The sequence below is a fragment of the Gorilla gorilla genome, chromosome 13 (assembly GCF_029281585.2).
Source record: "Gorilla gorilla gorilla isolate KB3781 chromosome 13, NHGRI_mGorGor1-v2.1_pri, whole genome shotgun sequence".
NCBI lineage: Eukaryota > Metazoa > Chordata > Mammalia > Primates > Hominidae > Gorilla > Gorilla gorilla.
Genome location: NC_073237.2, coordinates 64,357,610 through 64,380,430, shown reverse-complemented (window position 1 = coordinate 64,380,430; position 22,821 = coordinate 64,357,610). Strand labels below are relative to the sequence as shown.

The 22,821-nt window shown below is 40.3% G+C and overlaps 1 protein-coding gene and 1 long non-coding RNA gene across 4 annotated transcripts in view; one reads left to right on the top strand and one right to left on the bottom strand.

The window, feature by feature from the left end:
- Positions 1 to 22,821, top strand: part of DOCK8 (dedicator of cytokinesis 8) — a 249,124-nt gene that overhangs the window by 49,584 nt on the left and 176,719 nt on the right. For all 3 annotated transcript variants that reach the window (XM_055350708.2, XM_019033579.4, XM_019033581.4), the window contains exon 2: positions 8,551 to 8,653. In XM_055350708.2, coding sequence (XP_055206683.2) covers positions 8,551 to 8,653 — 103 coding nt within the window. The remainder of the gene's footprint in view (positions 1 to 8,550; positions 8,654 to 22,821) is intronic.
- On the bottom strand, positions 4,974 to 22,483 carry LOC129524609 (uncharacterized). The gene is made up of 4 exons (XR_010130227.1): positions 22,128 to 22,483; positions 20,008 to 20,057; positions 11,216 to 11,599; positions 4,974 to 5,203 (listed from the first exon to the last, which is right to left on the bottom strand). It is a non-coding gene; the product is annotated as an uncharacterized lncRNA (long non-coding RNA).

The window sequence follows — 22,821 nt, the reverse complement described above, 5'->3', positions numbered from 1 at the left end:
AATACAAAAATGAGCCAGGCGTGGTGGCAGGTGCCTGTAGTCTCAGCTACTCAGGAGGCTGAGGCTGGAGAATCGCTTAAACTGGGGAGGCAGAGGTTGCAGTGAGCCGGGATTGCACCACTGCACTTCAACCTGGGTGACAGAGGGAGATTCCATCTCAAAAGAAAGAAATAAAAAAAACCTGATATATTTGGGTATAAATGTTCAATCCTACTGTGGGTTTTTTTTTCCGTTTTGCCCACTTGTTTCTTGTTGCTATAGTCATTACAACAATACATGTTTGACTTATTAGAATCCTAGTATTAATTAGTACTTTTACCATTTCCCAGATGATATAATATGGGCTTTAAAACACATGAAATCCGTTTACCCCTCAAACCTTTTGTGTATCATTGATGTTTTAATTCTATGTGTATTTTAAACTTCACATTATTATCATTATTATATTTATATTGTACAGTCACTGTCATTTAGATTTACTTATGTTTACCCTTTTGGTGTATTTCAATGCTTTCAGCACTTCTGTGTTTCCCTTTGGGATTGCTTTTCTTCTGCCTCAAAAACTCTCTTTACTATTTATTTTAGTATGGCTCTGCTGGTAATAAATTCTCTCCATTTTTGTTTATCTGGTAAAATCTTTTTTCCTTCATTACTTATGAAGAATATTTTCACTAGGTAGAAAATTCTAGATTGTTAGTTATTTTATTTCAGCACTTTGAAGATGTCATTGCATTGGTTTGTGGATTTCACTTTTTCAATTGAGAAGTTTATTTTGTTGGTTGCATTATTACACTTTGAAGATAATGTGTCTTTTCCCTGGATGTTTTAAAGATTTTTCTCTGACTTTCAGTAGTTCTACTATGATGTGTCTAGGTTTGATTTCCTCTGTATTGATTCTGATGGGCTATGAAGCTGCGTCTGGTATTTTTGCCAGCCAGTATTTCTTTAAATATTACTTCTGCTCCAGTTTCATCTCTCCTCCTCCTTTGGGATCCAGCTTACATAGGTTACATCTGTTACTTTATGACTCAACACACTTTTCTGGAAAGACTCTCTTTTCTTTAAACACAAGACACTAAATGGTTACAGGTGTTCTTTTAGGTGATTATGCTGCTTCATCAGCAGATGGTGATTATATCAAGAAGGAAACTTATATGATGATATATAAAAGCTGGGGAGAGGAGACGTCTCTGAAGACAGTGAGAAATCCTTCTCTAGTCTTGCTGCTGGAACCCTCAAACACTTAAGTCATCTAATAAACATCCTACTGTCTTCAGAGGAATTTTCTAAGTGAAAGGGATTTGGGACACCCCTGTGAGGAAGAAACATAAGTTCCATGCCTTCCTAATAAGGGGCAAACTTTTCTTTGTAGTCATGTTTCCACCTCTTGAATATGTTTTATGGAAGTTGTACAGTTATGGCTTGTCTGTTTATGAGAAGAGATAGAGAATATGAGAAACAATAAAACCTGAAATAATCCATTGTGAGGCCACAGGCTGAAGAACTTACAAGGAATTTATTCTAGACTTTATGGCTGAAAATATGTATGCATATATGTATATGAGTGTATGGAGATACAGTTATGGATAGAGATCTATAGATATATGTGTAGATATATAGATATATAAAGTTTGCTACAGAAATTCATTTTGTACACTTTTAAAAGTGCACTTTACTAAAAGCATCCAAGAATGCATCTCAGAAAAAGCCTTAGATTTCTTTTATGTGGTCAACTCCAGGAACTACTCACTCTTGAGATAGATGTGTGTTTTCAGACCTTATCCATGCCATGCACAATGATCTAACCCTTTGATAGCTACATCATTCAAAGTCAGTTTTTCTACATGCAACAAATTTTTAAACCTTGATATTTATTTATTTATTTATTTTGAGACAAAGTCTCGCTCTTGTCCCCCAGGCTGGAGTGCAATGGCATGATCTCAGCTCACTGCAACCTCCACCTCCCAGGTTCAAGCGATTCTCCTGCCTCAACCTCCCGAGTAGCTGGGATTACAGGCACCTGCCACCAAGCCAGGCTAATTTTTGTATTTTTAGTAGAGACGGGGGTCTCACCATGTTGGCCAGGCTGGTCTTGAACTCCTGACCTCAGGTGATCCACCCGCCTTGGCCTCCCAAAGTGCTGGGATTACAGGCTTGAGCCACCGTGCCCGGCCTAAACCTTGATTTTTAAAAAATACTACCCTGCCCTAACCTTGTGACTTAGGAAGTTTGGGGAGAGGGGTGTGTAACAACCTTTCACTGCTTATTTGATGTAAATCATTTCTAGTCCTGAAACAATGGCTATTTTGCAAGGTTTAATTATACTGTATGTTGTGGTTGCATCCACATGTATACCCACAAATGTCTGTAATTAATACTTATTACTAGCTTTGTACTTTACACTGTATTCGTGGAGTGTTTTACAGTCGTTTGTTACCAAGAGTAAATTATATATTTGCTTTTCTTTACCCCACCCCTTTCACTATTGTTTAAAACATGTCAGATTCAGGAAAACCTCAAGAGACCCAAACCTCTTTCAATACTTATAGACAAAGTTTTTTTTCCTTAAATCAGTTTTAAAATCCATCCAGCCATTTTGGCTGCCAGCCATACCAGCAGATAATGAAAGAATTTTCCTTGAGGGTCAAAAGCCAGGGAGAAGCCTTCCAGGGCTGTTTGGTTTCCTAGCACAGCTGCTGGAGTAGCTCGTGGTGCTGATTGATCAGCTTGGAGATTCTTGTGCATCTTCACCTGTTAGAGCTGGAAAGATGCTCAGGACTATACAGCCCAGCCCTTCTGGTTTACATATAATGAAACTAAGGCCCACCTTAGTCAACTAATGTGCTTAAACTCAAGCAAATGGCAAAACTCAGGACTCTGTCAATGAGTTTTCATTCTTTTTCTTTATTCTTCTAGACACATATTTTATAAAGAAATGAGGCAGCATGATGTTTAAAATACTTAAAGTGAGAATGAGAAAAACTGATGTCTACATATCATGAAATGGTTAAAAAGTTTAAAGTGCATTGTCTTCTCCATTAGAACTTCTTTTACTAATTTTTTTCTCAAAATCTGGCTCAGAAATCTTGTTTTAAAAGCTCCCTAAACATTCCTAGGCAGAATTAGTAATGCCTTCCTCTTTGCTAACAAGGAACTGTGCATATTCCTGTAATAGAATACTTACCATATTATATTGTAAGTATTAAATTATTCATCTGCCCTCCTCCCACCTACCCACTGGATCAGGCTTCCCAGGAACAGCAACAGAGAGCCCAGCAATTTGTGTGTTCTCAATGTGGAATGAATGAATGAATAAATGAATGAACCAACCATTCCTTCACAGTCTTGCACTATCAGTGAATCTTATGCTTTATTGAACATAAAAATCACCTGGAATTGCAGACTTAAAATACAGTTTTCCAGGCTATACCACAAGAGACGCTAATACAGGACTGGGGTAGGTCCAGGAATTCGAATTTTTATCTAAGTAGCTGATGACTTAATGCAAATGATCCAGCAGCCACACTTTGCAAGCTCTACGCTATGATTAGTTGTGGTTTGTAGTCCCAATTGTATATCATAATTATCTGCTGATCTGAAAAAAACATAGAGCTTCTCTACCCACTCCTTACCACCAATCCATCACCACCATTCTGACTCCTTAGTCACAATGGGTATTGACATTTTAAATAAATCCCAAGGCTCCCTTCCGGGAAAATAAAGAAGATAATATTTATAAACTATTTTGAGTTCCTTAGAAGAAGGGTATCTTAGCTCATTAACGAAATATTATCATGATATAAATCTAACATCATGAAACTTATCTTGGACATGTCAAATTTGGTCTAAGAATCAAATGTAGAGGAAAATAAAACCCACACACAGTACCTGCATGGAAACGGAACCTGTGCAAACACCTGCTTTGGCTGTGTTCCTTTTTGTGGAGACAGATGTCCCCCTTCACTAGGACCAGGGTAGAGATGAAGAAGGTTGATTTGGACATTGGGGTGCTATATGTTCTTTTGGGACTGAAGTTCCATATTAGGAAACTTAATAGCTGACATTTACATAACTTTTAAACATCCCAAGTAGTACGCTCTGTCTGCACACTATTTTATATGTATGCAATTTGTTTGTTTTTGTTTTTGTTTTGAGACAGGGTCTCACTTTGTCACCCAAGCCGGAGTGCAGCAGGCATGAACACAGTTCACTGTAGCCTCAACCTCCCAGGCTCAAGCAATCCTCCCACCTCAACCCTCTGAGTAGCTGGGACTACAGGCACACACCACCATACCTGGCTAATTTTTGTATTTTTTGTAGAGACTGGGTTTCACCATGTTGCCCAGGCTGGTCTCAAACTCCCGAGCTCAAGTGATCCACCTGCTTTGGCCTCCCAAAGTGCTGGGATTACAGGCATGAGCCACTGTGCCCAGCCATATGGATTTTTTTAAAATTATGAACTTACATAACTTCACAGGAGACAGACCTGAATGAGGTAGTTATTAAACTACTTTCTGACTATGGAAAGGATTTCTGATCCTTGTAGTATATTTCCACGTATATTGTTATATTGTTGTGTGTTTGTATTTAGTTGCTCATACTGTTTTTTACTGTAGCTTACTTTATATGCAGGTTTCCATGGGTCAACCTAATTTATATTTTTGTCATTTTAAATGGAAAAATGATATGCCATATATTTTATACTATTATTTGTTCAGTGTTCTTTCCAGTGTGAGATGCTTTGGTTATTTCCAATTATTTGCTATCATGCTATCATATACAGAATTCTTATGTTCATTTCTGCTCAAAATTATATTTTTGTTTGTATGAATTCCATGGTGTATATTTCCCAAAGCGAGATAGTTAGATAAAAGAGTAACAGCAGTTTCATAGTTCTGGTTGCATATTACAGTATTACTTTCCAGACACACAGAGCCAATATACAACCCCACCAGGGGTGTGAGGCATGCTGGTTTTCCCACAGCTTGACCAACATGAAATTTTATCATTCCAGCCTATTTCTGCTAGCTTAATATGTGTGTAGGGCCTCACTAGAGATATTTTATTTTGAAGTTCTTCAAATGATATGAAGCAATTCTTTTCCACGTGGAATGATTCACTATTTTCATTTTAAGGACAAACCATTCGTTCGTATTTGACAGTTTTGAAGTGACACGTTTAATTGCCTTCTGTATAATTGGTTCTGTAGGGAGAGAAAATAGGAGTGCTATTAGGTATTGGGTTAGGCTCAAAGTGTCAAGGAAGAAGATTAGTTGTGTAGTTCTGAATTTGGAAACTTGTACGTGGACGACTGGAACAGAAATACCAGTTGACCCTGTTTAAGAAGGGCTAGAGAGCAGGAACATTCTGATTTCATGATGACAAAAATACTAGAGTTTTGACATAGGACAACAGATCTTGCTTCAAAATGAAAGCAAGACCCTATCCTTCCTGCCTGTTTGATCCTCTCACAGTGCCACTTTCTTTCCTGAACATTTTCAGATATTCTTATTTCAGATAGACCACTCTGGTGTATAATAGGACCAGTTTTAGAGTGGCCATGAAGCTAAGACATGTTATTTGAGAGCTCTTAGGGGAAGACCTGGACACAGCAGTCGCAGGAGAAGTCAGTCTTATCTGTAAAAGGGTCAGCTTGATCACAGAAAAGGGCTTTGGCTTGGTTGTGTTGGCCCTCCATGGCTTATGATCCTCTTTCAAGTAAGCAAATAAATGATTGCAGTGTTGGTTTGAGTCCTATGGTGCCAAACACAAGATACATTGTTGCTCATGCAATATAGACCTTTGTTTTGGACAGTGGTCTAATCTGCTGATTTTTAAAAAATTGGTGACTGTCCAACTTATAATTAAAATCAGTCTATCAAGCACTTGGAGACAAAATCTGAGGTTATTCTTTCATTCCTAGTTGTCACACTAATTTTTTGCCTTCACTTTTGTCTCTGTAGAATATTTACATGTATACCTATCTATATCTATATAGATATAATTTATATACTACAAAATTCACCCATGTGTACAGTTCAGTGATTTTTAATGTATTCACAGTCATCACTACAATCAATTTCAGAACATTTTCATTACTCCAAACAGAAACCCCAAACTCATTAGCAGCCACTCTCCATTTCTCTACAATATCCCCTACCTTAGGTGACCACAAATCTACTTTCTGTCTGTATAGATTTTGCAATTCTGGGCATTTCATATAAAGAATCATAGAACATGTGGTCTTTTGGTTTAGCTTATTTCACTTAGGATAATGTTTCCAAGGTTCATTTATGTTGTGGTGTATATATGTACTCTTTTCCTTTTTATTGCTGAGTAATTTTCCATTGTGTGGATATACAACTTTTTGTTAAGTCATTCATCAGTTGATGGACGTTTGGATTTTTTCCATTTTTTGGCCTTTATGAATAAGGCTGCTATGAACATTCATGTGTAAGTTTTTGTGGGGAAGTGTGGTTGTCTTTTTTTTTTTTTGCAACAGAGTCTTGCTCCATCACCCAGGCTGGAGTGCAGTGGAGCAATCTCAGCTCACTGTGACCTCCGCCTCTCGGGTTCAAGTGATTGTCATGCCTCAGCCTCCCAAGTAGCTGGGATTACAGGCACACGCCACCACACCTGGCTAATTTTTTTGTATTTTTAGTAGAGATGGGGTTTCACCATGTTGGCCAGGCTGGTCATGAACTCCTGACCTCAAGTGATCTGCCCACTTCAGCCCCCCCAAAATGCTGGGATTACAGGTGTGAGCCACCACACACTGCCAGAAGTATGTTTTCATTTCTCCTGGGTAAATACCTTTGAGTGGAATTGCTGGGATACATGGGAGCTCTGTTTAAATTTTTCAGGAACTGCCAGATGGCTTTCCAAAATGGCTGCACCATTTTATACTCCTACCAACAGCATATGCGTGCTCCAGTTTCTCCACATCCTTGCAAACACTTGTTATTGCCCCTCTTTCTTGTTATAGCCAGCCTAGTGGTTGTGAAATGGCAACTCGTTGTGATTTGATCTGCATTTCCCATTTCCCTCAAGGCTAGTAGAATACTTACTTCCTATCCTAGTTTTTCCTTATACTTTTAAAAAATTAAATAAAGAAAATGCTGTAGAAAATTAAGGAGCACAATGTATGCTTGCAGCTACAGCTTCCTCTGGGGTTTCACACTTTCTTGCCTCATCATGTAACAGGCCACCACTAGGATGAAGGTGCTCCAGTCTTATTCTTCCAATCTTCTCTCCATTTGTCATTCAGAATCCTGGGAAAGAGAGACACTTGTCCTGCCGTGAGTTATGTGCCCACTCTTTTGATTTGTGTTTCTGCCTAGACAGTGCACAGCATGAGTGTTGGCATCTTGAAAGGAAACTGGGGTGCTCCTGAGGGAGAATAGATGCCAAAGTTGGGACAAGAGCCCAGTTTCCTGCCTCTCTAGGTGTAACTCATTGCCAAGGTCGGGAGCGAAGCAAACCATGTAGGAAACCTCATCATGCTGGGTAGTTAATAAGTATGCCCTAGCACACATTTTCACAGAGAAAACATAATACGCTTCATTTGTAATATTTAAGTATTACATCTAAAGTTACAACATTTAAAAATTTATATATACCCTTGTTGGATACAAAGCATGTTTAAAATATGTGACCTCATTTGATCCTCAGTAATCTCTGTTAGTTTCTAATTATATTCAGTAGTGGTATTGGTATTGTATGTTTTGGCCTCATTGTGGTTTAAATACACTTTTGTGAACTAGCCTGAGAATCCAACCACCAACACAATGATGTAATGAGAAAACGTGCTCTGAGTTCCAAACAAATGGCTAACAGATAAGTGCTCAGAAGTCAACCTTTTTGTAAGCTGGGTTATCACTGGCCAGCAGTCACATGCCAGCAGGTGTGAGTAGACAGTGGGGAACAATTTCCTCTCATGTGTGTGGCTCCCTAAAGTGTTGGCTGAGCATTGTCCACATGGGTGATGCAAAGGATCACTCCACTAGGAGCAGTTTGGAAAAAATACAATCATTGGGAATTCCTGTAGCATCGAAGGTGCCTACAGGGAGGTAGAAGTATTCATATAACAGTTCTCTGGTGTTCTCTGTTGTAGCAGCCAGTCAGCCAAAAGGGTTCAGCTGCTTGAAATGAGAATGGCTGGATCAAAATGGCAGCTCAGGATTTAAAGGATTCTAGTCAGATACCAGACATCCTCACATAGAGAAAACTCTGAATGGCTGGGGGAGAAGGAGTCAAATGCCCTGGATCTTTTTCTTGGGCCTCAAAGTCCTCCTTCTGTCATCATCCTTCCAGTATTGGGCAGGACCCTGACTGCAGGCATCATGGCCTCTGTGAACTTCTCAAGGGTATGTATTATCAGACAAAAACTACAATGTCCACTAACAGGCCACTGAGAAGGTATCTTAGTCAGTTCTGCTCATCACCCAGCCAAGGCCTACATTTTATAACATGATATCAAAGATTGCATCTAAAATTGTGATGATTTCCTAAAATAATCATTTCATTTAGATTTTTCTATTTTAATCCAAGGTATTCTTCAGCGGAAATAAGGAAACAGTTTACTCTCCCACCAAACCTTGGCCAGTACCATCGACAGAGCATAAGTACCTCTGGCTTCCCCTCTCTTCAACTAGTAAGTATGAGTTCCAGGTTTACTTAGCTATTGGTCAAGTGCAAAAGTGCCCAGGGTGTGTGTTTGCCTCCTGTTCCTTAGATCTTCCTACCGTCACCTCACATTCTCCAGTCACCAGATCCTAACTCTGTGACTGTGTCTGGACATCAGACAATATCCCTCTCTCTTTCTGCCAACCGGTACTTAGGGTACATAATAGAACCTCTGGGAGCTGTGGTTTTGACGTCTCTAGACTAGGTGGGCTTCCAGGTGACTCAGTCTCATCCAAATTATGGTTCATATTTGGGGGAGAAGGGCTAGCTTGAAAACTTACCACCATTTGTAGTATGCATTTTTTTGGAAAAGCGTATTCCAAAATCTGAAATGCCGAGTTACAGACCTCCTTTTTGTAAAATAATTTTCTTGCTAGTATAATTTACATATAATAAAATTCACACATTTTAGGTGTACAATTTGGTGAATTTGGGCAATTTAGAGTCACTTAACCTTTATAAGTCAAGATATAGAACACTTCTTTTATCCTAAAGCGTTCCCCAGTGCCCTTTTACAATCTCCTCTCCCCAGGCCACACCCTCCAACTCACGCAATCTCTGATTCACTTCTGTCACCATAATCTTGCTCTGTCTGGAGCTTCATATCCTGTTACAGTATGTACAAACCTTCTTTTTTTGAGACAGGGTGTCATTCTGTCACCCAGCCTGGAGTACAGAGGTATGATCTCAGCTCACTGCAACCTCAACCTCCCAGGATCAAATGATTCTCCTCCCACCTCATCCTCCCAAGTAGCCGGGACTACAGGCACATGCCACCACACCTGGCTAATTTTTGTACTTTTTGTAGAGACAGGGGTCTCGCTATGTTGCCCAGGCTGGTCTTGAACTCCTGGGCTCAAGCGATCCTCCTGCCTCAGCCTCCCAAAGTGCTGGGATTACAGTGAGCCACTGCACCTGGCCCTAAACCTTCATTTTTAAAACACATTTCCTCTTAAATTGAAGATTGCCTACATTTTTATATCAATGCCAATTGTTGAGTGTGCCTATATGTGTTATATTATTTGAGCACTAAATGCCAGATGTGTGCCAAGTGAGATAAATCTGACAAATGAGATGGTTTGTAAAACCAGAAGTGAATATTCACTTCCTTTGTGAGAGCGCTCCAGCCCTCCTGTACTCACTTCCTCACACAGCACAGCAGCACTTTCTTGCTGGTTCTGGTGGTTATCTTGAAGAGGTTGGGTTATTTTTTGTTTCTACTTATTACTTCAAAACCACTTCTGCTCTTAGAAATTTTGTAACCTTCCACTCAGTTTCCGGTAACCGCCATTTTGTCTCCTGTAACAATTTACACGCCGTGTAACTGTGAATCTTTTAAAGGTATGTTTTACTGGAGTAATTTCTGGTTATTTCAGAAGGATAATTTGTGTGTTGCGTCATTAATGAAATAGTAGTACTAAAAAACCTATAGCATCTTTTACTACAAGAGGTAACTTTCCATGCCATTTTTTCAGAAAATCTACTTATGACTTCAGTGGCTTGCTAGACTGGCCTTTTTATTTGTACTTTTCCTGTGTTTCAGAATTGCGGAGTATAATAAAAGCATGTCAAGTGCATATTGTGTCCATTTTCAGGTATATTAGATAAGCTTTACACCAAGATAAATTAGATATGCTTATTGGTTTAATTTGTGCTAATATATATTTAATTGAAAATCAAAAAAGTTTTTTTAAATTGACTGAAGTTGTATTCCAAAATATGCAAAATTTAGTTTAAAATAGATTGGATACACTTTTAAATTTTAAACAAGGTAGAGGGTTTAGTGCTTTGCTTTTTAAAAAAGTAAATGAAGGCTGCAGCTTTCTGCAGTAGTTGTCTTGGGAAATAGTGTGGGCATCACTCCTGAGAGACGTTAAGGAAGTTTAGCTAACAGGCTTTAACCCTTTCTCTCCATACCAGCTTTTACTTTTTTTTTTTTTTTTTTTTTTTTTGAGATGGAGTTCAGCTCTTGTCACCCAGGCTGGAGTGCAATGGCACCATCTCGGCTCACCACAACCTCTGCCTCCTAGTTCAAGCAATTCTCCTGTAGTTCAAGCAATTCTCCTGCCTCAGCCTCCCGAGTAGCTGGGATTACAGGCATGCACCATCACATCTGGCTAATTTTGTATTTTGAGTAGAGACGGGGTTTCTCCATGTTGGTAGGGCTGGTCTCTAACTCCTGACCTCAGGTGATCCGCCCGCCTAGGCCTCCCAAAGTGCTGGGATTACAAGCATGAACCACCATGCCCGGCCACCAGCTTTTACTTTAATGCCACAGCCTTAAATTTTCTTTCAGGAGAAATTATTTTATGTAAAGTTACAAAGAAAAATAATGCTTAATATTTGTAAGCATTCGTTTGGTAGTTTGCTGCCTCCTCAGTAAGTTTTGATGAAAGTGAATTTTGATGAATTACTACATTAGCTGGGTAGTGAAGTTAACATGTGGCTTAGCTGTCCATTTTCTAAGATATCAAGAAACCAGCAACAATAAGTAAAATTGTTAAATTATGCAAGAATCACGTGTTCCTACCTGTCATCATTTAGTCTTGGTTCTATTTGCATGTGAATATCCTTTAAAATATATTACTCGCAGTTATTCCGCTTTACTTTTCTGAATCTCTTTTCCCATCTCTTGACTTCAACTTCAGTATATGGCTCTTGTTCCTTCTACCTGGAGAACGGAGGCATGTGGAAGCCCAGAGGATTGAATTCTTTTTTTTTTTCTTTTCTTTCTTTTCTTTTAGATGAATAGTCTGCTTAGGAAATCCATCTCCATAATGTTTACCTGGTATCGTGTTGTAATGTCAGAATGAAGTGGCTGTTCTTCCCCTTGAGTCATCGTCCCGAATGAAGGTTCCCCAAAAGAAATCATCAGCTTACATGGTGATTTCCTTTTACCTTTAAAAAAAAATTTCTTTTCATGGAAAGATAATGGAACATGTCAGTAAGATTCATTTCTAGGAAGGCAAAGGAGTAGTTTATCATCTAAAGACTCTCAACCTAAAGCTGTTTTAGAAAACTTTCCTTAAAATGAGAAGCCGTAGGTTTTCGTTGCATTATTTTGGCTAATTGAAAAATAAGACCAAGTGCGTTCTGACCTTTGTTTCTCTTGCCTTTGTTTTTACAACCACCATTTCAGTGGCCCACTTGCTGATACAAATGATTGTTTAATTTTAAAAAGCATTTAATTGAAGTCAAGTTACTTAGAACCTAATCATTTACACGTCTTTGTTGTTGCTGCTGTTTTGCAAGAGTGAAGAGCTTGGAGTCAGGTGAATCTGGGATGAAGTACAGTTGTCATTTATTAGTCATGTAATTTGTGACAAGCCACTTAATCTCTCTGAAGACTTCAGTTTGTTCGTTTGTAAAATTGGCATAATAATGCTGTCCCTACTAGGCAATATGGAATTATATAATAGGTCCTTTGTATATATTGGCTGGTATTGCTCTCTTATGATTTGGCACTATGGAGACACTGTGGGAGATTAAAAGAAGATGATGAGTAAAAGGTGACTTCAGCTCTGAAGGGCTTTATGATCCATTCGGGAGAACAGGCAATATAGCGTATACTGGCTTCAAAAGTGGCAGGTGTTTAGAAGAGAAAAGGATACATGATGTAATAGGAGGCAAAGGCTTGATTGAGAAGGCTGAGAAGACTTAGAGTAAGGGTTCTCAGCCCTGACTGGACATTAAAATTATCTAGGGACAATTCAATCAGAATTCCTGGGGGTGGGGACCAAGCATCAGTATTTTAAAGTTCCCTGGGGACTTTAACTTGAAGCCCAGGTTGAGAATCATTTAAACAACTCTGTTATTTATTTATTTAAAATTTTAATGGATTTTTTGAGATGGAGTCTCGCTCTGTCACCTAGGCTGGAGTGCAGTGGCGCAATCTTGGCTCACTGCAACTCCTGCCTCCCAGGTCCAAGCTATTCTCCTGCCTCAGCCTCCCTAGTAGCTAGGAATACAGGCGTGCACCACCACAACTGGCTAATTTTTGTACTTTTAGTAGAGACAGGGTTTCACCATGTTGGCCAGGCTGGTCACGAACTCCTGACCTCAAGCAATCCACCCACCTCGGCCTCCCAAAGTGCTGGGATTACAGGCATGAGCCACTGGGCCCGGCCTAGTTTTATTTATTTTTTTGAAACGGAATCTCCCTCTGTCACCCAGGCTGGAGTGCAGTGATGTGATTTCTGCTCTCTGCAACCTCTTCCTCCTGCGTTCAAGTGATTCTCCTGACTTAGCATCCTGAGTAGCTGGGATTACAGGCACCTGCTGCCATGCCTGGCTAATTTTTGTATTTTTAGTAAAGACGGGGTTTCGCCATGTTGGCCAGGCTGGTCTCGAACTTCTGACCTCAGGTGATCTGCCTGCCTCGGCCTCCCAAAGTGCTGGGATTACAGGCTTGAGCCACTGCGCTCGGCCCATTTAAAAAACTTTAAAGGTAGACGTATTCCAAATGGGGGGAAAATATAAAGAAAGGTAACACTTATTTTGCCCTGTGTGCTTTGGATATCAGAAGGTGTAGTAAGCAAAGACCACTTACTAACCCTACAGATATATCCTTAGAAAATACAGTGGTTTCTGTCATAAATCTGATAAATCAGATGAGAGGAAGGGTGTATGTTTGATGTTGATTTTTCTTTTTGTTTTATTGGGGTTTTTAAAAACTATAAATATCAGGTCTGATGACTATGCGTATAGACATTTTCTAAGTAGATAAAATATTTTCGAATTTTGCATTTTTTAGTATGAAGGGGATCCATCATTTGAAGTTGGTTTTCTAGATGTGATGATAAACTTGTCCCAGGTCTATTTGACACTCCTACCAAAATCCTTTGTGACCAGGGCTAGAAGGCAGCTGTGGCTAGTAAATAACCCTGTGTGTAGACTCACTTATTGGCTTTGGCATTCTCTATTGCCACAGCTGTGTGAATAGATTAACCAGAGACCCTCTGGTGCCAGCCACCTATTCAGGCAAACAAGTCTATAATCAGTACCTCTGTTAAAATGAAACTGTAATATACTATTGTCTTTTCATTTATTTATTTATTTATTTATTTAGAGACAGGGCCTCACTCTGTCGCCCAGGCTGGAATGCAGTGGTACAATCTTGGCTCACTACAACCTCCACCTCCCAGGCTCAAGCGATTCTCCTGCCTCAGCCTCCCAAGTAACTGGGACCACAGGCGCACCATTGCGCCTGGCTAATTTTTGTATTTTTTTTGTAGAGACGGAGTTTCTCCATGTTGTCCAGGCTGGTCTTGAACTCCTGAGCTTCAGTGATCTGCCTGCCTTGGCCTCCCAAAGTGTTGGGATTACAGGCATGAGTCATTACAACCAGCCTGTTTTCTGATTGTTCAAAGTAGAAGCCAGGCACAATGGCTCATGGCTGTATGTAATCCCAGCAATTTGGGAGGCAGAGGCAGGAGGATAGCTTGAAGCCAAGAGTTCGAGGCCAGCCTAGGCAACATAGTGAGAACTCATCTCTACAACAAAGTTAAAAAAAAAAAAATTAGCCAGGCATGGTGGCACATGCCTTTAGTCCCAGCTACTTGCGAGGCTGAGGCAGAAGGATCACTTGAACTCAGGAGTTGGAGGCTGCAGTGAGCCATGATTGAGCCACAGTACTCTAGCCTGGGCAACAGAGTGAGACCCTGTCTCAGAAAAGAAAACAGAAGAGAGGAGAAGAGAAAGAGAGAAGAGAAGAGAAGAGAAAAGAAGAGAAGATATACAAAAGAAGAGTAACATACAGGAGAAGAGTTAGGAGACCCTGTCTCAGAAGAAAGGAGGGGAGGGGAGGGGAGAGGAGAGGACAAGAGAAGAAAGAGTTAGGATCTATGCCCTAAGGAAGTAAGGAGGATTTGAGACATTGTTTAGGTGGTTAATAACCTTAAGCTACATATTTTATGGAGGGAAAAATCCTATTTTTAAAAGTGAGAATAGAAAAGTTTTGAAGTGAAATGGAATGAATTAGCTGGACCATAACGGCTCTGACTGAAGAAAAGGATGTAAAAAGCCACATCCTGGATATGTACCAAACACCATGGTTACATGGCATGTTTGTATATGTAACATTTATTTTAAAAAAAAAGTCTCATAGCTTAGAAGGCATTTATTTTTGTTATGTGTATAGGCTTCTGTGCAATAAAGCAACCTTTTTTATTTTACAGCTCATGATGACTTAAATGGTTAATTGCCTGATAAATATGGTCCTCTTTTATTCTTCTGATTCTATTGTTCTTTTGCACTTCATCTTTCAAGGAGTTGGGCTATTCTTAGGTTTCATTGATTGCACTGGAAGGGGCATGATGGAAAATGAAGATCTCAAGATAATTTTCATGCAGATTCACAATGGAAGATAAAATAAAAGAGTGGCAGGCATTCTGCACACAGAGCAGGCATTTCTTTATTGTCATTGTTCAGCAGAGGAATCAACTCAGCCTTGGTGAAACTAGAGTGATGCCCATGGTGGCATGTCAGCATCTCCCTCTTAGTGGCATCAGTGGTAGATTGTTGTTGGTGGAAGCAGGAAAGTGTTTAGTCCATAAAGTACAGAACTTTGATATCACAGAAGCTAGAAGAACTTGACTGCCTTCAGCTTCGTTTAAAGATAGTAGAGAGCTTACTCATTCATTTAAGAAATGTGTATTGGGTCTCTGTGTCAGGAACTGCTGGCACAGCAGTGAGACTGAAGATACAACAGTGAATACAATAGAGGGCCTATCCTCATAGAGTTTGCCTTTCAGAGTGAGGGACAGACACAGACAAATAGAAAATGTCGATTGTATCAGGGAGTATTGAGGGCTTTGAAGAATGAAATCGTGACCCAGAAGAGATGCTTTTAGATTGGATCATCTGTGAAGGCCTCTGTCTAGAAAGGAGACATTTGGGCAGAATTCTGAATGAACTTGACGGATATCTGAAGGAAAAATACTCCAGTCAGAAGGAACAGTAAGTGCAAAGTCCCCAAGACTTCAATAAGTGACATGCTCCAGAAACAGCAAGGAAGCAGAATGAGGCCTGAACCGAGTGGGCAGTAGGAAATGCAGTCATAGAGAAAGCAGGGCTGGGTCACAGGCCTCAGAGACTGTAGAACATTGGCTCCTACTCTAAGACAGGAAGCTGCTGTGAGCATTGAGGTTAGGCGTGGAACCATTTGACTTTTTATGAGGATCACTCTGGCTGCAGTGTGGAAAATAGACTGGACGAGGAAGGGCAGTTAGGAAGATGTCACGGTAACTCAGGAAAGCAATACCGGTGCTTTGGACTAGGATGGTGGCAGAAGAGAAGGTGAGAAGTATTCTGGATATATTTCAGAAGCAAAGTGGATAGGATTTTCTGATGGGTGATATGTAGAGTGTAAGAGAAAGAGAAGAAGCAAGATTGACTTTAATGTTTTCCACCTGGGCAATTGGTGGACTGGAATTGCCACTTGCAGAGGTGTGGAGGTATGGAAGGTATGGGAAGAGCAGATTGCCAGGAAAGTTAAGAGTTAGTTTTGAACTCATTGTGTTTGAGAGGTCTGTTAAACTACCAAGTAGTGATGTTGAGGTGTAATTGGAAAAGTCAACCTGGAATTTATGGCAGAAGTTGAGGCTGCAGATATAAACTTGTAATTTTAAAAATGTATATTTAAAGCCATGGGAGTGAATGAGATCATTTGAGATTGAATGCAGATTGAGAAGAGATTTAGAATTGAACTCCAGGGCACTGCGTAGTAGGAGGAAAACCTAGTAAAAGTGGTATCTGTAAAACAGAGTAACGAACTGTCACAATTTGCCTGGTACTGAGAATTTTCTCAGTACATGAGACTTTAAGAGACTGGGACACCCTGAGACAATTGGTTGCCTTCCATGGGAAGAAAGTATGTCAAGAGGGAGAGAGTGAACAACTGTGTCCAATAAACCAGGACTGAGCAAAAACCATTGAATTTGGCATCATGAAGTCTTAGGTGACTTTGACAAGGCTTGTCTGTTGTGAGCAGCCAAGTAAATGTGAGGACCACTCTCCAAAAGGTAAATAAACATGCATGAGGATACAGGTGCGCCACCTGGAGACATCATGCCTCTTCCCTGTCCCCACCAGGAGTGGCATGAAGCCTCCCCAATGCTGTAACGAGGCAGCCAGGTCCTGTGTGACTGCACATGTGACTTGGGGCAAGTCATTTAACCTCTCTGTTTTCACTATCCTATTTGTGAAATATTGTTCAGATTTGTGGTTTGAGTCAGCTATCTGTATGCTATCTGTATACTACACTGTGTTAGGAGCTATGTAGATTAATTTTCAACAGATATGGTTCTGGGGTTGTAGGAATTTTCAATTTCAGAACAAATTGAATCTTACCCTTTGTCAGGAGAAATAGCCTTTGACATGTGTTAGGGGGCAAGGGAAATCTCAAACTTGCTTAATTTTAAAAATGAATATTTGGTTGTGGATAATTTAAGCTTTGGTGATATTTCTAATTATTTTTTGTGTGTTTCTAGTCTACTGACCAGAAGTCTGAAAAAAATAACTAAAAAGAAAGACTGCATAAGCCTTCACTAGAGAAGTATTGAAAATTGCTTGAGGGAAGTGACTGTTTCTTTAGCCTGGTGTCTGATTGCTGTAGGACCTCAGTAGTGTTTGTTGAATGAATGAAAGGAGGTGTATCAGTCAGGTTCACTCAGAGAAACAGAAGCTGTAGGAAATCCATATGGATGTGTATGAAGGTATTGGCTTGCCTACTGCTGGTGTGTGGCTAAGCAAGCTTAAAAGTCCACAGGGCAGATAGTCAGGAAGGAAATATTCCAAACAGACTGAGCTCCCTTGGGCACAAGCTGAAGCCTGGAGTCTGAACTGCCAGAGAGCCTCTACCTTCTTAGAAAAGGCTTCCCACTGGCTAAGTCAGGCCCACCCAGGGGAATCTCTCCTTTGATTAACTTAAAGTCACCTGTTTAGGGACTTTAATTACATTGGCAATATTCCCTTCACAGAAGCACCTAAATGACTGATTATGTAACTGAAAAAAGGTGTGTGTATGCTACAAAATGGCTGCAGTCTCCCTTCTGTCCTCCAGCTCCTGCAGGAGAACTCTCTTGTAGCTCACCCTGTCTGAAAACATACTGGAAAGGAATTCAAGGAAATGTAGTTCAGCCTAGCCAAGTTGATACATCATGAAGCCATCACAAAAGGTAAAGCCTGGTTTAGGAGCATTTGCATTTGCAGTCTTAAGTATTTTTGTCTTATTTTTCAAAAGGGGTTGGGCACGGTGGCTCATGCCTGTAATCCCAATACTTTGGGAGGCCGAGGTGAGTGGATCACTTGAGGCCAGGAGTTTGAGACCAGCCAGGCCAACGTAGTGGAACCCCGTCTCCACTAAAATTACAATAATTAGCCAGGCGTGGTGGCGCATGCCTGTAATCCCAGCTCTTCAGGAGGCGGAGGCACAAGAATTTCTTGAACCCAGGAGGTGGAGGTTGCAGTGAGCCAAGATCCGGCCACTGCACTCCAGCAACGGAGTGAGAGTCTGTCTCAAAAAAAAAAAAAAAGTTGTTTTGGTTTTTAATTTTTGATTTTTTCTTATGCTATTACATATAACGAATGATATGCATACTCTGAAAAATCATGACATAAAGGTGACCTTGAAATTACTTTGACGTTCATTTAAACTAGTCTTTGGTCTCCACTGGCTAGGAGACCACATATAGCACAACAGCAGAGAAAGCAAAACAGTTAATTTTCATGTTTGGCTTTTGAGCTTCCAGGGACCCAAGTCTTGCCTTGAACTGATCTTAGGAAATTCTTATTCCCTACCCGACCCTGTTTCTAAACTGCATCCCTGCTGAAATGCAATGCCACTGTAACTCTCTCCAATATTTGTTTTCTTCTTTGGCTTACCACTAGATGTATGTATATATGTTTGTGTGCTTGTGTGTGTGTGTGTGTGTGTATGTGTTGACTGCCTCATAGTAAAGCCTACTCTTGAGATTAAGACTCCTGATAGTTTAGAGAACAGAAATCTTTTTTAGTTCCTGGTTATTACTTGAATTTGCAAGAGGAACAACTGCTAGGAGGCCTAGTTAACAGTAGTTAGGGTCTCCACCCACTTGCCAAGGGCAAGACTAGTTTACACCACATTTGGAATGACCAATTTCCTCCCACTTTAGTTTCAGTGTTGAAAGAGTAGGGGAGACAAACTATTAAATGTCAACTTGGGTGTAGTGCTAGAACCGTACTCAATAATGCTATCATTGCTGTTTGTGCTTACCAGCTCTTCGGTACGGAATAGATTCAGACCTCGAGAGTTTATGACTTTATCATCAACTGGGTATGTTGCCCTTGGCACGTTGCCACACAGTGCTTAATGATGATATATGTTCTTTATCAAATTCCCCCCACCAAATAATGGCATTATTTATGTGTGAGAAAGTTGCACATTTCACCACCTCATGGTTTATTAGAATGCAACTCCATGAGAACAACTGTCTGTGATCCTCTGTATCTCCAATGGCCAACTCAGGAGCTCAGTATGCCCTACGCAGTAGATGCTCAGAACATCATTGCTGAGTGAGGAAGTCAGCCATCATTTTCTCCCTGGATACTCTCTCCTGTAGGTAACAGGGGCCGTTATCAGCCAGGTTTTTCATCATTTGTGGCTTTGAATTTCAGGGACATGACAAGTTTGGTTTTTTGTTTTGTTTTTTTTTTTTTTTTTTGGTTTTCTAGAGACAGGGTCTTCCTGTCACTCAGGCTGGAGGGCAGTGATGTGATCATAGCTCACTGCAGCCTCGAACTCCTGGGCTCAGTGTTTCTCCCACCTCAGCCTTTGGAGTAGCCAGGAGTATAGGTGGTGTACCACCGCACCCATCTAACTTTAAAAAAAAAAAAAAATTTGTAAAGACAGAGTCTCACTTTTTTCCCAGGCTGGTCTCATACTCCTGGCTCAAGCAATCCTCCTGCGTTGGCCTCCCGAAGTGCTGGGACTGCAGGTGTGAGCCACCTTGCCTATCCAACATGACAAGTATTATTCTCTGGCAGGAAGTGAAATTTTTTCTCACTGATGATTGCACACAAATGTCATATCTCCATGAGGCTTCTACTCACTAGTTTTACGGCTCATGTCACCTTGCTTCAAACTATGCTTCAGTGTAATTTTGAAGTGTATATTTCCATTGCCTCTCCTTGAGTAATTGATATTCTTCACAATAAGTTTACATTTATTATCAGTTTTATTTACTTACTATTATTACTCTGAGCAGCCAATCTTATGAGAAGCTCAGAGTGGAATGTGTGGTTCATGGTAAATATATTATTTGACTCACTTCCAAACACACTTACTATTGCCTGGCGTTTTGATTATTTCAAAATATACAGATTTCTTGAAAGGCCTGCAAAAGAAAACAATCAAAATTATAGCGGTTAAGAATGTGAGCCTGCCTTGGTTTGAATTCCAGATGGGCCGGTCCCTAGCTATGTAATCATGGGAAAATTATTAAATTTCTAGCCTCGCTTTCTTCATCTGTAAAATGAGCATACAGGCTGAGCATCCCTAGTCCGAAAATGCGAGATTCAAAATGCTCCAAAATCTGAAACTTTTTTTGTGCCTCCATGACGCCACAAGTGGAAAATTCCACACCTGACCTCACGTGATGGGTCACAGTCAAAACATTGTTTCATACACACAATACCTTTTTTTATTTGTATAAGTTTAAGTGGTACAAGTGCAGTTTTGCTACATGAATATACTGCATAGTGGTAAAGTCTGGACTTTTAGTGTCTCCATCACCCAAATAGTGTCCATTGTATTCATTAAGGAATCTAGCATCCCTCACCCCCTCCCACGTTCCCACCTCTCCAAGCCTTTCATGTCTAGCATTCTATGTCCATGTGTACACATTATTTAGCTCCCGCTTCTAAATGAAAACATGTGATATCTGTCTTTCTGTTTCTGAGTTTTTTCACTTAAGATAATGGCCTCCAGTTCCATCCATGTTGCTGCAAGAGACATGATTTCATTCTTTGTTATGACTGAATAGAATTATTCAGGCACAAAATTATTAAAAATATTGTATAAAATTACCTTCAGGCTATGTGTATAAGGTGTATATGAAACATAAATGAATTTAATGTTTACAGTTGGGTTCCATCCCGTGGATGTCTCATTTTGTATATGTAAATACGACATGATATGAAAAATTCAAAACTCTGAAACACCGATTGAACTCAATTTGCAGTAAGAATGCATACCTCACAGGGTTATAGTGAGGATTGAATGAGACAATCCTAGTCCAATTTCTTTGCACATAGTAATGCTCAATAATTATTGCTTAAATGGGTATAAACTTTATAGACATGAGGTTGGGGCTGGAAAAAATGCAGTTTCATAATTTCCTATAGAAGTCATTCAATCCTGACTCTAAACTCTGTATTCCATGTGGTGGTTGGGTGGGGTGGGAGAGTCCTCTTTATCCTGTGGGGTTGGTCCTATGGAGGTGTCTGTGGCAGATTGGCAGATGCATTTGTCTTGTGCATAGATGGTGTCTGTTGTTTCCTCTGGCAGAGTTCACCAGTGTCCTAATGCAAACTTAGTCCTCATCTGGCTCCTGCACAGGCTGATCTCTGGCTCCTTTAGCCCCTCATGGTTCCTGTTGTTTCATTTTGAGAGGGACCCTTGTAAGGACTCTAGTCCTCTCTTCAGCTGACCTTCAGGTCCCCAGTCAGAACCAAGGGAACCGACTCTGTCCCTTCTCATAGCACCTGGAAACCCTGGGAAACGAGGGGAATGCTTTGCTCTCAGCTACTGAGGTTGTCCTGTCACCTTCTCTTCTGCCCTCCTTTGCCATGGCATAGGATAATGTAAGTCAGCAATCTCATTACTCGGTATATAGCCAGAGGAATATAAATCATTCTACCATAAAGACACATGCGTGTGAATGTTTATTGCAACACTATTCACAATAGCAAAGACATGGAATCAACTTAAATGCCCATCAATGACAGATTGGATGGAGAAAATGTGGTAGATATACACCATGGAATACTATGCAGCCATAAAAATAATGAGATCATGCCTTTTGTGGGAACATGGATGGAACTGGAGGCTATTATCCTTTGCAAACTAACGCAGAAATAGAAAACCAAATGCTGCATGTTCTCACTTATAAGTGGGAGCTAAATGATGAGAACTTACCAACACAAAGAAAAGAACAACAGACACTGTGGTCTACTTGTGGGTGAAGGGTGGTAAGAGGGAGAGGAGCAGAAAAGATAACTATGTGGTCCTGGGCTTAATACCTGGGTGATAAAATAATTGTACAACAAACCCCCATGACATGACTTTAGCTATGTAACAAACCTTCACATGTACCCCCAAACCTAAAAGTTAAAAAAAAAATCCCAGACAGGAAGTAGGGCATATTTTGCCTAATTTGCAGCTTCATCCTCACTCCCTAACTTACATCACTCATGTCTCCTCCATCATCAGGGACAGCAAGAGTGGGGAGGGAACGAGGCCTGCCACATCTCCATTCTCTGATCTTATTTCCTTTTGCCTCTTCAACAGCGCTTTGTCTCTCCTCTCCAACTTGAAGCCGTTACTGGTATATGATTTCAAAGGGATGAAAAACCGGTTTCGTTAGTACTTCCCTTGGATCTGCCCTTGTCTCCCATCAAGGCAGTGCAAGTAAAGAATCCAAGATATTTGTTTTGTTGGTCCACTGGAGGGTAGAGATAGAGAAAAACAGTAACTTCCCCACCACCCCCAACCTCCCTTGGGCTGATGACTCCAAAGACTCTGCCATAAATGAACACTTCATAGAGCTGCTATTATTATGACACAAATCTACTTGATCTAAGTGATTCTTCTACTTTCTTAGGGTGGTCATTCCTAACTCTTTGGATTTCACAGAAAAGAAAATATATTTTAATTGAGGACTGACAAAGGTTGCCAACTTTTTATCAATTATAAGAACTGTTTTTATAATTACCATCAATTTCTATTATTTCTTTTATCCCCCCTCTTGCCAACTGTGGAAGGTAAAATTGAAGAGCAAAGAACGCTTATTTCAAAGTGAGTAAATTTAGCTATATGAAAACTCAGCAGATTGCCCTGAGTTTGCTTGCGTAGCTGCAGTCCAGTGGAAATTTCTTCCA